Here is an 11,138-nt window from a genome sequence, read left to right on the forward strand (position 1 = left end):
TCTGTGGGCTGTCCCCACTCAGTCGACTAGTCGATTTTCTGGTCGATATGCTCTTGGTCGACTAAGATTTTTTTAGTCGAGCTGCCGTATGGCAGTGATCTGATTCCCGCTTGTGTCACCATTGCTGAATTAACTAAATGTTCTACAGAAATTGTAGATTATATTATTTAAGACAAATAAAGCAACTCAAAACATATACAATTTAAAAGAAAAGGTGTTACTGTTTTCCCTTTCGTTAATCTGCGCTTTGTTTTGGTTTGATATGTTGCACACGGCACGAGAACAATTGGCTGCAGAACTACAAACTCTGCCATAGTCTACTTTGTCGGTGTTATTAGTCAAAATGGCAAAGATATTTGTGGTATGGCAGCATTTCATTAAAGTACATTTACAAAGTACCGGGTGACTCGAAAAACTTTGAATGGAAACTCTGCCTACAACGGTTTATTTTTCATAGTTTGACGTCGAATATGATGTAGCCTACCACCTGAAAAACTTAAGTTGGCCTATCCCTTAAATAACATGTTGTTGTTTGATGTTATGTAGTCAATAATATTTAAAATAAATACAAAATATGGAATGCTACTGTCGTTGATGTTTATGTTTGATCTATACTGTACTAACAACGCCTCTGGAAAGGTCGCAATGACTTCTGATCATTTTGACCACTTCTGGCCAAACAGCTTCGTCTCAGATGTTACTCAACAGACACACTAATTAGCAAACACAGGCATGCACGTGGGATTGACAGGTGCAGCCAATTTGGCCTCATCCTCCTAGGTATATACCATGCTAACGCGCTGGGTTGAAAAATGAATAAGCCTATTATAAGAATCACATCCAAATTGAATGACATTATCTTCTCCGGCCAAGACAACAAAATCTTTCTCTGTTGCACCGTTCCCCACTCAGCTTCTACGTAAGTTCGCATGCTGCAAGTTCTCAGGCAGTGATAAGCACGCTCTGATGATTTGCATGTTAAACAAACTATATTTTTAATTTTTAGTACATTTTAAGATATACTAAATACCATAAAAAGCGTTTCAAAGTTCGATTAATCGATTGTCAGACGTTTTAGTCGAGTCTTGGTCGACCAAAGAAAAACTTTGTTGGGGACAGCCCTAGTGTTCCTAGCCTGGTCCTAACCAGACTCTCGTACATTTCATTTGTACAGTGCGTCTGGCCTCGCTCCATTAACAAGCGTTGACGTCCTTGTAGGCGGGTACTCTGTTGAAGTTTAAAACTATTGGATCTGCCCAGAGCCACTTTGATCTGCCATAACCAATTGCTAGCGTTCGCCTTAGCCAATTCCTTCACCACTACTGTAACAGAGCTAGCTGCCGTAGCTGGAAAATCAAACTTTTCCCGAACCCCGTGGGGAGGAGGGCCACAACATCATGGCCACCAACAAAACTCAGTGAAACTTGTTTCTCCGCCGCCATTACGGAACTACAACACAAACTAGCGCACAACATCATTGTTCTCAGCCACTCCCTCTGTTTGCTGATTGGCCGGTTAAAAAGTTACCTGCAAAATCTGACTTACATACTGAACGGCCAGACCGAGTACAGAAGCAAACTTGGGAAGTCAGCTGTGGTAAGTTCAACTCCTGGTCGGAGCGGACAGTGCCTCTGACGGAACTTGCAAGACCACGTCTGTTACACTGGTGCCGTGACCCGGATCACTAGGTTAGCATCAGCTAACCGGCCAGAGTGAGTTTGAGGGGTGAATGTAGCCAGTGTGTGGTGAGACTCACTCCTCAAGTATGTAACAGGCCACCCGCATCAACGAATTGCTTTTCGTTGGCGTAGTTGGTAGTGGTCGTGCTTGGGAAGTCAGAGGTGGTAAGTTTGACTCCTGGTCGGAGTGGACAGTGCCTCTGACTGAACTTGCAAGACCACGTCTGTTACACCACCATGACCTGTACGTCTCTCTGCTGAGGAGTGGAGAGATCAGACCAGAGACTCCTCTCTACCACGCCCCAACACCACTTCCTCCCTCCCCACGGTCCGCACCCAGGAAAGCATGGACACGGAAAAGGCCAGACATCATAACTGAGATCAGTGTGGGAAGAGCTTCAGTCTGTCAGGACATTTAAGACACACTTTTGTTCTGGGAAGACTAGAGATCCTGAACTCTAAATCTCACTTAATAATCCAACTTGTATGAACATGGGAAATGTATGTATTTGTATTTATTATTCAAAGTATAATTGTACATAAGATATTTGATTTTTATTGAAAATGTTTATTGTATGTAAATGTAACATAAAATACAGGCTATGTATGATTGTTTCATTGTTTATGACATAATTGTGTAATAATAATTAATTCTGTATGACTTAATATATAGTTTACTTATAAACATAACTTAAATAACACGTTGTTGTTTGATGTTATGTAGACAATAATATTTAAAATACATACAAAATATGGAATGCTACTGTCGTTGATGTTTATGTTTGATCTATACTGTACTAACAACGCCTCTGGAAAGGTCGCAATGAATACTGATCATTTTGACCACTTCTGGCCAAACAACTTCGTCTCAGATGTTACGGAACAGACACACTAATTAGCAAACACAGGCATGCACGTGGGATTGACAGGTTCAGCCAATTTGGCCTCATCCTCTTAGGTATACATCAATGTTCTATAACAAAATCTGAAGCTATTTAATCCAAATCCTTTCCTTCTCTTACCTGGCCTATGAAGGCTTACCTAGGCTTATGAAGAAATAAGCTCATTTTCCTGCAAAACAAAGGTAGTTTCTTTTTCGGAAATCCCAGCAAGGTTATTAGTGAAGACCTTTGAAAGTTCGTCGTCATTCACAGATCTTGATCATATCCTGGAGTTTACTGCTTTTTAGCCTACGTTTACATTTAATTTCTGGGCTACAACAAAAGGATACTTTACAGACACAAAAATGTGTATATTATTTTACTATAATACAAATCTGTTGAACGGTATACCTTTTGTATAAATAATAAAACATTTGGGATGTCTGAAGCGCAGATTTTTTTTCGACCAAGTTGAGTTGAGTTCTCATTTCTAGTGAGAAACGTGGTGCAGAAACAGCTCAAATGTAACGCTAATGTTCTTGTGGAAAACACTGGCTCTTAAACATGCGTGCGTAAAACGGTTTCAGATTAATAAAAACATGCGCGAGAATCTGTGAACCTTCACACAGTTTAGTTTGCACATCATCAGTGTGATATGGACTGTGTGGCAGAAAGACAGATGGGCAGGTTATTTGGCCTGGTTTTTCGTTGACGTTACCAATGAAGCAACGGAATCAAAAATAATGAGTATCTTACGCCGTTTCTTTTTATTGTTTGTTTTTAAGTTGTTGCTGGGTCACTAATAAATTGTGCGTAATATAGTCCACTTTAAGAAAAGGGTCCCCACTCATCCACCCTGATACTTCTCCGTCTTAGTTATCCAGTTGTAGAATTGACTCCATCTTCGCACATATCAAGTTTAGTACTTTATGAATATTACTGCACTGCTTCTCGTGGGATTGCTGAAGTGAAAATAGACTACTAGTGTTTTCCTCTGGGAGTCTGAACCTCTTCTCCAGCAGGAACAGTTCGCTTGGATTGGCGCAGCTGGCGGGGCCAGCTAGCGAGAGATGGTGTCATGCAAAACATGTTTTCGAGGGAAACGTGGGCAGTTGTACAACTTTTCTTAAGAAAATAAATAAAAGAAAAGCCTAGTAATAATAATTGAATGGCTCTGGGCGTAGCTATACAGACAGGAAAGATTTGGCCAATATAAGGACCTCTGGCTGTGTATGAATTTCAAAATAAAATCTCTCCTACATGACGGAACGTGTAGTGCAGATGGGCCAAGTAACAATTATAGCATACTGTTACCGTAAGTATGTAGTGGGCATTTGTTTGCGTATTTTATTGGAGTCATCTGAGCTACGTGGTTGTGTGTAGGCTACTACACATTTCTAATGAGGAATATTGACATTTATATGATGCGTTCTAAAAGTATGTCCGAATGCTACACATGATGTGGCGTACAAAAACGTCACAATGGTATATATATATATATATATATATATATATATATATATATATATATATATATATATATATATATATATATTCATACTTAAATGAGAAATTACAGAGCTACATCACATTTCTTCTGAGCAGGCAGGCGAATAGTAACTAGAAGACTATTGTAAGCTTTCTCAGATTTTCTCAGGCTCTTCAGACAATTTTGTGCTTTTTGGTGAGTAATTCTTGTTTACACATGAATGTTTCCCCTATTTATTGTATTCTTACTCAAGACATAATTTTATGCTCAATTTAAGTCAGACTTTCGTTATGCAGTTACCGTAAATATCAAGGTCAAGGGTGTTTATTATCCACAAGTAGAATATTCATAATTACTTGGTTCGGCCTCATAGCGAGAGCCAACACGTTATTGGTTTATGACTTAATTAATCCGCAAAGTTACGTCGTCTAAAAAACATCCATCAAAACAACAAACAAATATAGGAGACGTGTTGGGACCGTGTCGCCGCTCGCGCATGCGCCACATCATTTGAGATCATGGCTGTACAACTAAGAAAATGTCTCAAAATTCGAACACATTTAAAGCAAGTTTTTATAATAAATCAATCAATAAAGCTTAGTAATAATAATGTAAAGGCTCTGGTCGGTACCTATACAGACAAGAAAGATGTTGCCAATTTAAAGGACTGCTGGGCTGTATGGATCAAAATCAAATCTGTCCTACATGACGGAACTTTTGAAGTGCAGATGGGCCAAGTAACAATTATCGCATAGCTTACGTGTTGAAGTTTGCATATTGGGCATTGTTTGCGTATTATTTATTGGAGTCATCTGAGCTACATGCTTGTGTGTAATTACACATTTCTAATGAAGAATATGGACACATTTATTTTACGGACATAGCCTACGTTCTGTATAAAAAGTATGTTTGAATGCTACACGTGATTACGTACAAAAACGTCATAATGGCTATTCATACTTAAATGAAACTTTACACAGCTACATCACTTTTCTTCTGAACAGGCAGGTGAATACTTGTATTGTAAGCTTTCTCAGAAGATTTTCTCAGGCTATTCAGACTATTTTGTGCTTTTCAGTGAGTAATTCTTATTTACACATTAATGTTTCCCCTACTTATTGTAATCTTAAACGTGAAACATAATTTAATTCGAAATGTAATCCACACTTTTGTTATGCAGCTACCGTCAATATCACCGCGCCAAACACATTTGAAGCAAGTTTTGATACGTGGTTTTCTTATTGTGTTTTGTTATAACTGACCACATCAATAAAAAGAGACTCAAGACTCTGTAAATCAAACCTCAACAGAATTGCAGTTACAACATTTACAAGTTTTCTCTCTCAATTGCTTTACAGCCAATCACTGTGAGCCGAACATGGCGATAACAAACTCTTCCAGTCAGGTCAGCTCCTCTCAAATAACACTTTCCCATAATCACTGGTATTGGCCATAGCCTAATGCAGTGGTTTTCAGAGATTGTATTTATGAAAACAAATTTTACACTTAAATGGTTAATCATCAAACATGGTCAAATACCTATGAGTGACTGTGTCTCTATTGTAGGGAGTTGAACTTGATGGGACCACTATCCAGCCCAACAACTGGAAAAATGGGGACCATCTTTCTCTCCATTCATTTGACGAGGAAGATTTTCTGGTAAGTCTGTGCATAGTAATAAGTGTAATGGATGAAACATGATAAGAGTTTGTATGAACTTAAACTTAAATGGTTAAACAGCAAACATGGTCAAATACCTCTGATTGACTGTGTCTCTAATATAGGAAGTGGAACGTGGTGGGAACACTATCCGTCAGACCAAAGATTACGATGACCTCTCCATACATTCAGTCAGCGAGAGAGATTTTCTGGTCAGTTTGTGCATCAAAAGCATCAAGGTACAGTACATTTTGAAGATAGACTGTGTGAGCAATATGTTTCCATCTGACTCACAGTCTGATGAGGACCGTGACCGCCAGCAGAATCTACTTCCGGATAGACGCCTGGTATGTGTATGTGTGTGACAAAAGGTCAATGAATTGGCTTTTTCTTAGTGCTGAATCAGTTTTTCCCTCATTTACATTTAGTCATTTAGCAGACGCTCTTATCCAGAGCAACTTACAGTAAGTACAGGGACATTCCCCCGAGGCAAGTAGGGTGAAGTTCCTTGCCCAAGGACACAACTTAATTTGGCACGGCCGGGAATCAAACTGGCAACCTCCTGATTAATAGCCCAATTCCCTAACTGCTCAGCCATCTGACCCACCTGACCTCCCTCACCATATGGATCTTCATATTTTCACATTTCCTCTCTTCCCTATTCCTGCACATTGTACTTTACTCTTGGTCTCCCTAGAATCTCGTTATGGACGACGAAGCCCAGGGCCTTCTTCCTTCCTCTGTGAGAGCCGTGACCGAGCCTTGCATCACTAATGACGTGCACCCCACCATGCTACACGATCAGAAGAGGCGCGACACGAAGTCCCGTGTCACAAGAGAGAAGGTCATGAAAAGGTTCCAAAAATCCCTGGTTGCCCTGGAACAGGACCTTATGACAGCCAAGGAGGAGATCCTGAACACCAACGAGTACTTCAAAGAGATGTCTCGTGTGAAGAGCCAGGGAAAAGGCCTGATGGGTGCGTCTCTAAGAAGACTCGTTTATAACGTCAGAGGGAGAAGGCTCCAGAAGATTCAGGCGCAGAAGTATATGCGGGTCAGCAAAGATTTCGATGCGCTGATCCAAGAGGTGATGAAGGACTGCATGGATGATTTCAATCTGTCGGGCCTGGAGAACTGGCAGAAAGAGGTTAAGAAGCTACGCATGGCCTGCAGGGCCTGCACTGAGAGGATCCAACCACTCGAGGTGTGTAGTTCCCCACCACAGGTCCAACCCTCTCTGGAAGAAAAGCCCTCCATCCAACGCTTCGTAAGTAATCAGTACAGACGTACTGTACGTATTCATGTATTCAGCTCTTGTTTGATTCAAGGTATGGCATGGCACTGTTTGTTGAGTATCATCCTACAGAGCCATGGGAAGATCCCAGGACCCACATGCTAAAAGGGGATGTCTTCTCTTGTTACTGTGTCTCCCCAGGATCTGTCTGAGACAGAGACCACTCCTGTGGTCTCTTTCACCACTAAGGACGCCATGGAATCCCCCCCTCTGTCTCCTCCTACTCCTGAGGCCCTCCTCTTCGACCAGCAGCTTCCCCGGGCTTTGACTCCCCTCAACCGTGTCACCGTTGGAGTTGTGACTCCAAGCAGGCCTGAGACTCCGCCTGCTGTGGTGTTTTTACCCCCCCCTCGTCTGGCACCAATCACCCACTTGAGCGCTGATCTAAAGAGGCTGCTCCAAGGAGGACTGGAAGGGCTCCAACAGGTAGGTCATGATCATCATAGGCAAATATATGATGATATTCACTGATAAAGCATAAATACATTTTAATTAATTAAATACATTGCGGACTAATGAGGCTGGAAAAGAACCATGATTTCATTGGTTCCATTTTTTTCTCAGCTCAGTGATTCATCCATGTAAGCTTGTGTTGTGCTTTCAGGATGTGACGGAAGAGAAGAAGACCTGCAGAGGGGAGAAAAAGAAGCCTTGCAAAGGGGAGAAGAAGAAGCTCGGCAAAGGGGAGAAGAAGAAGCCTGGCAAAGGGGAGAAAATGACCAAAACCCAGTCGTATATCAAACCACTGCTTGTGTTGGAAGCCAGCAACAAACAGCCAGAGGAATACTCTGAAAACAATGTGAAGGAGGAGAAAAAGAAGAAGAAGAATGTGGGAAAGAGGTGAGGACAGATAGCAGAAAGGCTAAATGGAGGGGGTGGTAGAATGTGGGTAAAGACAGCAAGACCCTCATTGTAAGGATGGGAGAATGCGTACTGGTATGGCAGATTACATATGATGTTTTTTCTTATGATTGACAGGTTTCTCCAGTGGCTGTCAAGCAAACTCATATGCGGCTGTTGTTCTGATGTTTAACAAACATCATGCATGCATACTCATGCTCGTTCTCTCTCTCTCTCTCTCTCTCTCTCTCTCTCTCTCTCTCTCTCTGTCTTTCACTACACAGAGATCATGTAGACATACACACATATGACATCATCAGTTACACTCCACCCTTACACACACACACACATTCACTCTCTTTCTCTCTCTCTCTCTCTCTCTCTCTCTCTCTCTCTCTCTCTCTCTCTCTCTCTCTCTCTCTCCCCTTCTCACACACACACTCACTCTTTCTCTCTCTCTCTCTCTCTCTCTCTCTTTGTCACACACACACACACATATTCACTATCTCTCTCTCTTTCTCACACACACACACACACACACACTCACTCTCTCCTTCTCTCTCTCTCTCTCTCTCTCTCTCTCTCTCTCTCTCTCTCTCTCTCTCTCTCTCTCCTTCCCTTCTCATACACACACACACACACACACACTCACTCTCTCTCTCTCTCTCTCTCTCTCTCTCTCTCTCTCTCTCTCTCTCTCTCTCTCTCTCTCTCTCTCTCTCTCTCTCTCTCTCACTCATATCACAGATTAATGACTAAATGTTGTTCTCAATAAAGTTATCATTTTGTGTTTCATTTGGTATTGCTTTTTGATGGTTGCCAGCCTAATAAACTATAGCCGACTATTCATTTGGTCATCTCGCACCGTAATACTGTAGGCCAACCCTCATCTCCCACAAGATAATTCTAACACTGGGCCAATGTGTCTTTTTTTACCATCAATAGCGCACACCTCAGCACACACAACATGTACTGCTCTTCTTTGGAACTGATTGGCCCTGTTTGTGACTAAACCAGAGCTAGGATTAACCAAACAAGACGATAGAATGTGAGGGAGGAAAGGGGGATGTAGGAAGTGAACGAGGGAGGAGGGTTGCAGAAAATTAGGTTAAATTAGGGTCTCTTATCCAAACTGTAGCCATGTTTAGGTGGTACATTTTAAAACCTTATTCATTTGTCTGATTTACAACAGGCTTTGTAGATAAATGCTACCCAATCCAAATCCACTGAAAAGATGGAAATAAGTTCCACCCCAATGAGTGAAGCAACACATTGCACATCGTGGTGCATGGAACATGTTTTTCAGTTGTTTTTATTGACCAGAACCATATTTTAAAAACACATGAATATGCACAGCATGGAGTGCATGTGGAATAGGGAACCTGTAAACCTTTTAAACCGACCTAACCAAAGTAATTGATCGCCAAGCCCTGTATGATGCAGAATCCTTCTCCAAGGACATAGTAGCCATACGGGTTGGTGACTGTGGCGAGGAGGGTGACGGGAAAGTAAATAAGTCTGAGGATGTTCAGAGGGGTGATGAGGGTGTGTTTCTGTTCCGGGGAGGCACTAATATGACCAGGAAGTTGTTGGAGACGAGGGTGAGATGGAACAGGAGGAAGACCAGCATGCTGTAGTCGTCCTGGGGAATGACTGTGGGCACTGCCAGCTCCATGCCAGTTCCGGATGTGCCAGCCGTACCCGCTGTGGCCTAGAACCAGACCTCAGTCCAGACCCACTTGCTCCCCACGTTTAGTTGAACCCAAGCAGAACACTTCAGCACCAACTGGAACCACAAACTCTTGACCACAGTTCTGACTGGAGCCATAAGAAAGGCTGAATCCAAAACCAGCAACGAACACCAAGATTTCAACCTCAGGTAGAACTGGAAGTATCTCTGTGTGTGGGGTCAGATGGCTGAGCGGTTAGGGAGTCGCGCTAGTAACCAGAAGGTTGCTAGTTCGATTCCCGGCCGTGCCAAATTACGTTGTGCCCTGGGGCAAGACACTTCACCCATCTTGCCTCGGGGGAATGTCTGCTAAACGACAAAATGTGATGTGTGTGCATAATAGATCGTGATGTGTAGGGATGTTACTTCGAATCCTGGGTTTGTGTTTTTTGAATGAGGAATGGACAACGACTTTATGTGGGGAGTGATGTTTCTTGATCTCCGACTTTCTCTCTGTGTGATCTTCACTCAGTTCAGACTGCTAACAGGGAGTGAGTGCTTCAACAGAAACAGTGCTGAGGAAAAAATGCTGCCTAGAGGATTTACAATCCCAAAGCATCCTGGTGGCCTTGTGTTTATCAGGAGGCCAGCACCCTGCAACAGACTCACCCACTCTCCCTTCTCCAAGACTCACTGTTGGCGTCTAACAGAAATACTCTTTCTCTGAGTTCACAAACTAATTCTACACAATTCTAACAGGTTTCATACATACCTGCTCTAGATATCGATGAAACATTTCAGATTCCACAACATACCTGTGTATGGAAAGCCTGTGTCTTCAATGGCACAATTGCCTTATTCCAGGGGCTGTAACGTAGAGATTATCATACCAGCCACTTGTCAAATTTGGCTCTGAGATTAAGACCCGGAGTGTTGATATAAGTACGTTCGACCATTTCTGAGGAAGAGGAAATGTTTCTCATTGTTTTGTGGGTTACACAACTGTGTGTGTGGTGCCAGTAATGCCATTCAGCAAAAATCGGGTACACTGCTTCTGGTAATAATGTGTGTGTGTGAGAGTGTGTGTGTGTGTGGGGGGGGGGGGTGCAGTGGACAGCAGAGGGTGAATCTTATTTACAGTCCAGGAAATCCTGCTATTCTCCTGTCTGTGCCTCCTCCCCGCTCCTAACCCAAGTGTTTGAACACCAACCTTTCTGCCCTTTGCTGACATGATGGGGTGAAAAGTGTGTGCGTGTGTCCATGTTGGTGCGCACGAGTGTGTCCCTGTGCCACTTTTGTTTTTGTGCTGTTGTGGAGGGGTAGGTACCCTAGACAGGAAGGAGGGGAGGAGGAGAGGGGGGGGGGATATTGAAAAGGCAGATAAGCATAGTGGACAGTCCCAGTCCACTCAATAACTTCAGAGAGAGAGCGAGAAAGAAGAGTTCATTGAGAGAGAAAGAGAGAGAGAGAGAGGTAGAGGCAAAGCCACAGAGGCACAATTGGATTCAGAGAAAGATAAAGAAACGAAAGGAACGAAGTACTATACTCTAGAAAGTATGTGTGAGACCAAGTTGAGTCTTGTCGCTAACACACAGCTGCAGGTGATGCTGCTGGTGCTGCTAGGGAT

General features: G+C 42.6%; 1 protein-coding gene across 2 annotated transcripts; it reads left to right on the top strand.

The window, feature by feature from the left end:
* The first annotated feature begins 4,129 nt into the window (after positions 1–4,129).
* On the top strand, positions 4,130–8,167 carry LOC146276753 (uncharacterized). Of its 2 annotated transcripts, none has more exons than XM_084701861.1 (9): positions 4,130–4,244; positions 5,408–5,454; positions 5,616–5,708; positions 5,834–5,920; positions 6,005–6,055; positions 6,406–6,975; positions 7,144–7,428; positions 7,607–7,842; positions 7,981–8,167. In XM_084701861.1, exons 2-9 carry the CDS (start codon positions 5,428–5,430, stop codon positions 8,033–8,035), a joined length of 1,404 nt encoding a protein of 467 aa, XP_084557987.1. In that variant the 5' UTR covers positions 4,130–4,244; positions 5,408–5,427; the 3' UTR covers positions 8,036–8,167. The 2 variants fall into 2 exon arrangements, with proteins under 2 accessions (XP_084557987.1, XP_084557986.1); XM_084701860.1 differs by lacking the exon at positions 4,130–4,244 and adding an exon at positions 5,058–5,126.
* Positions 8,168–11,138: the final 2,971 nt, after the last annotated feature.

This window comes from Hypomesus nipponensis, chromosome 7 (genome assembly GCF_054491055.1).
Source record: "Hypomesus nipponensis isolate SF chromosome 7, ASM5449105v1, whole genome shotgun sequence".
Classification (NCBI taxonomy): domain Eukaryota; kingdom Metazoa; phylum Chordata; class Actinopteri; order Osmeriformes; family Osmeridae; genus Hypomesus; species Hypomesus nipponensis.

Excerpts from the sequence above, each read along its gene's own strand:
- LOC146276753 (XM_084701861.1), top strand. The coding sequence starts at position 5,428 with ATGGCGATAACAAACTCTTCCAGTCAG. Across the intron at positions 5,921-6,004 it reads TCAGCGAGAGAGATTTTCTG|TCTGATGAGGACCGTGACCG; the intron begins GTCAGTTTGTGC and ends TCTGACTCACAG. Across the intron at positions 7,843-7,980 it reads AAGAAGAATGTGGGAAAGAG|GTTTCTCCAGTGGCTGTCAA; the intron begins GTGAGGACAGAT and ends TATGATTGACAG.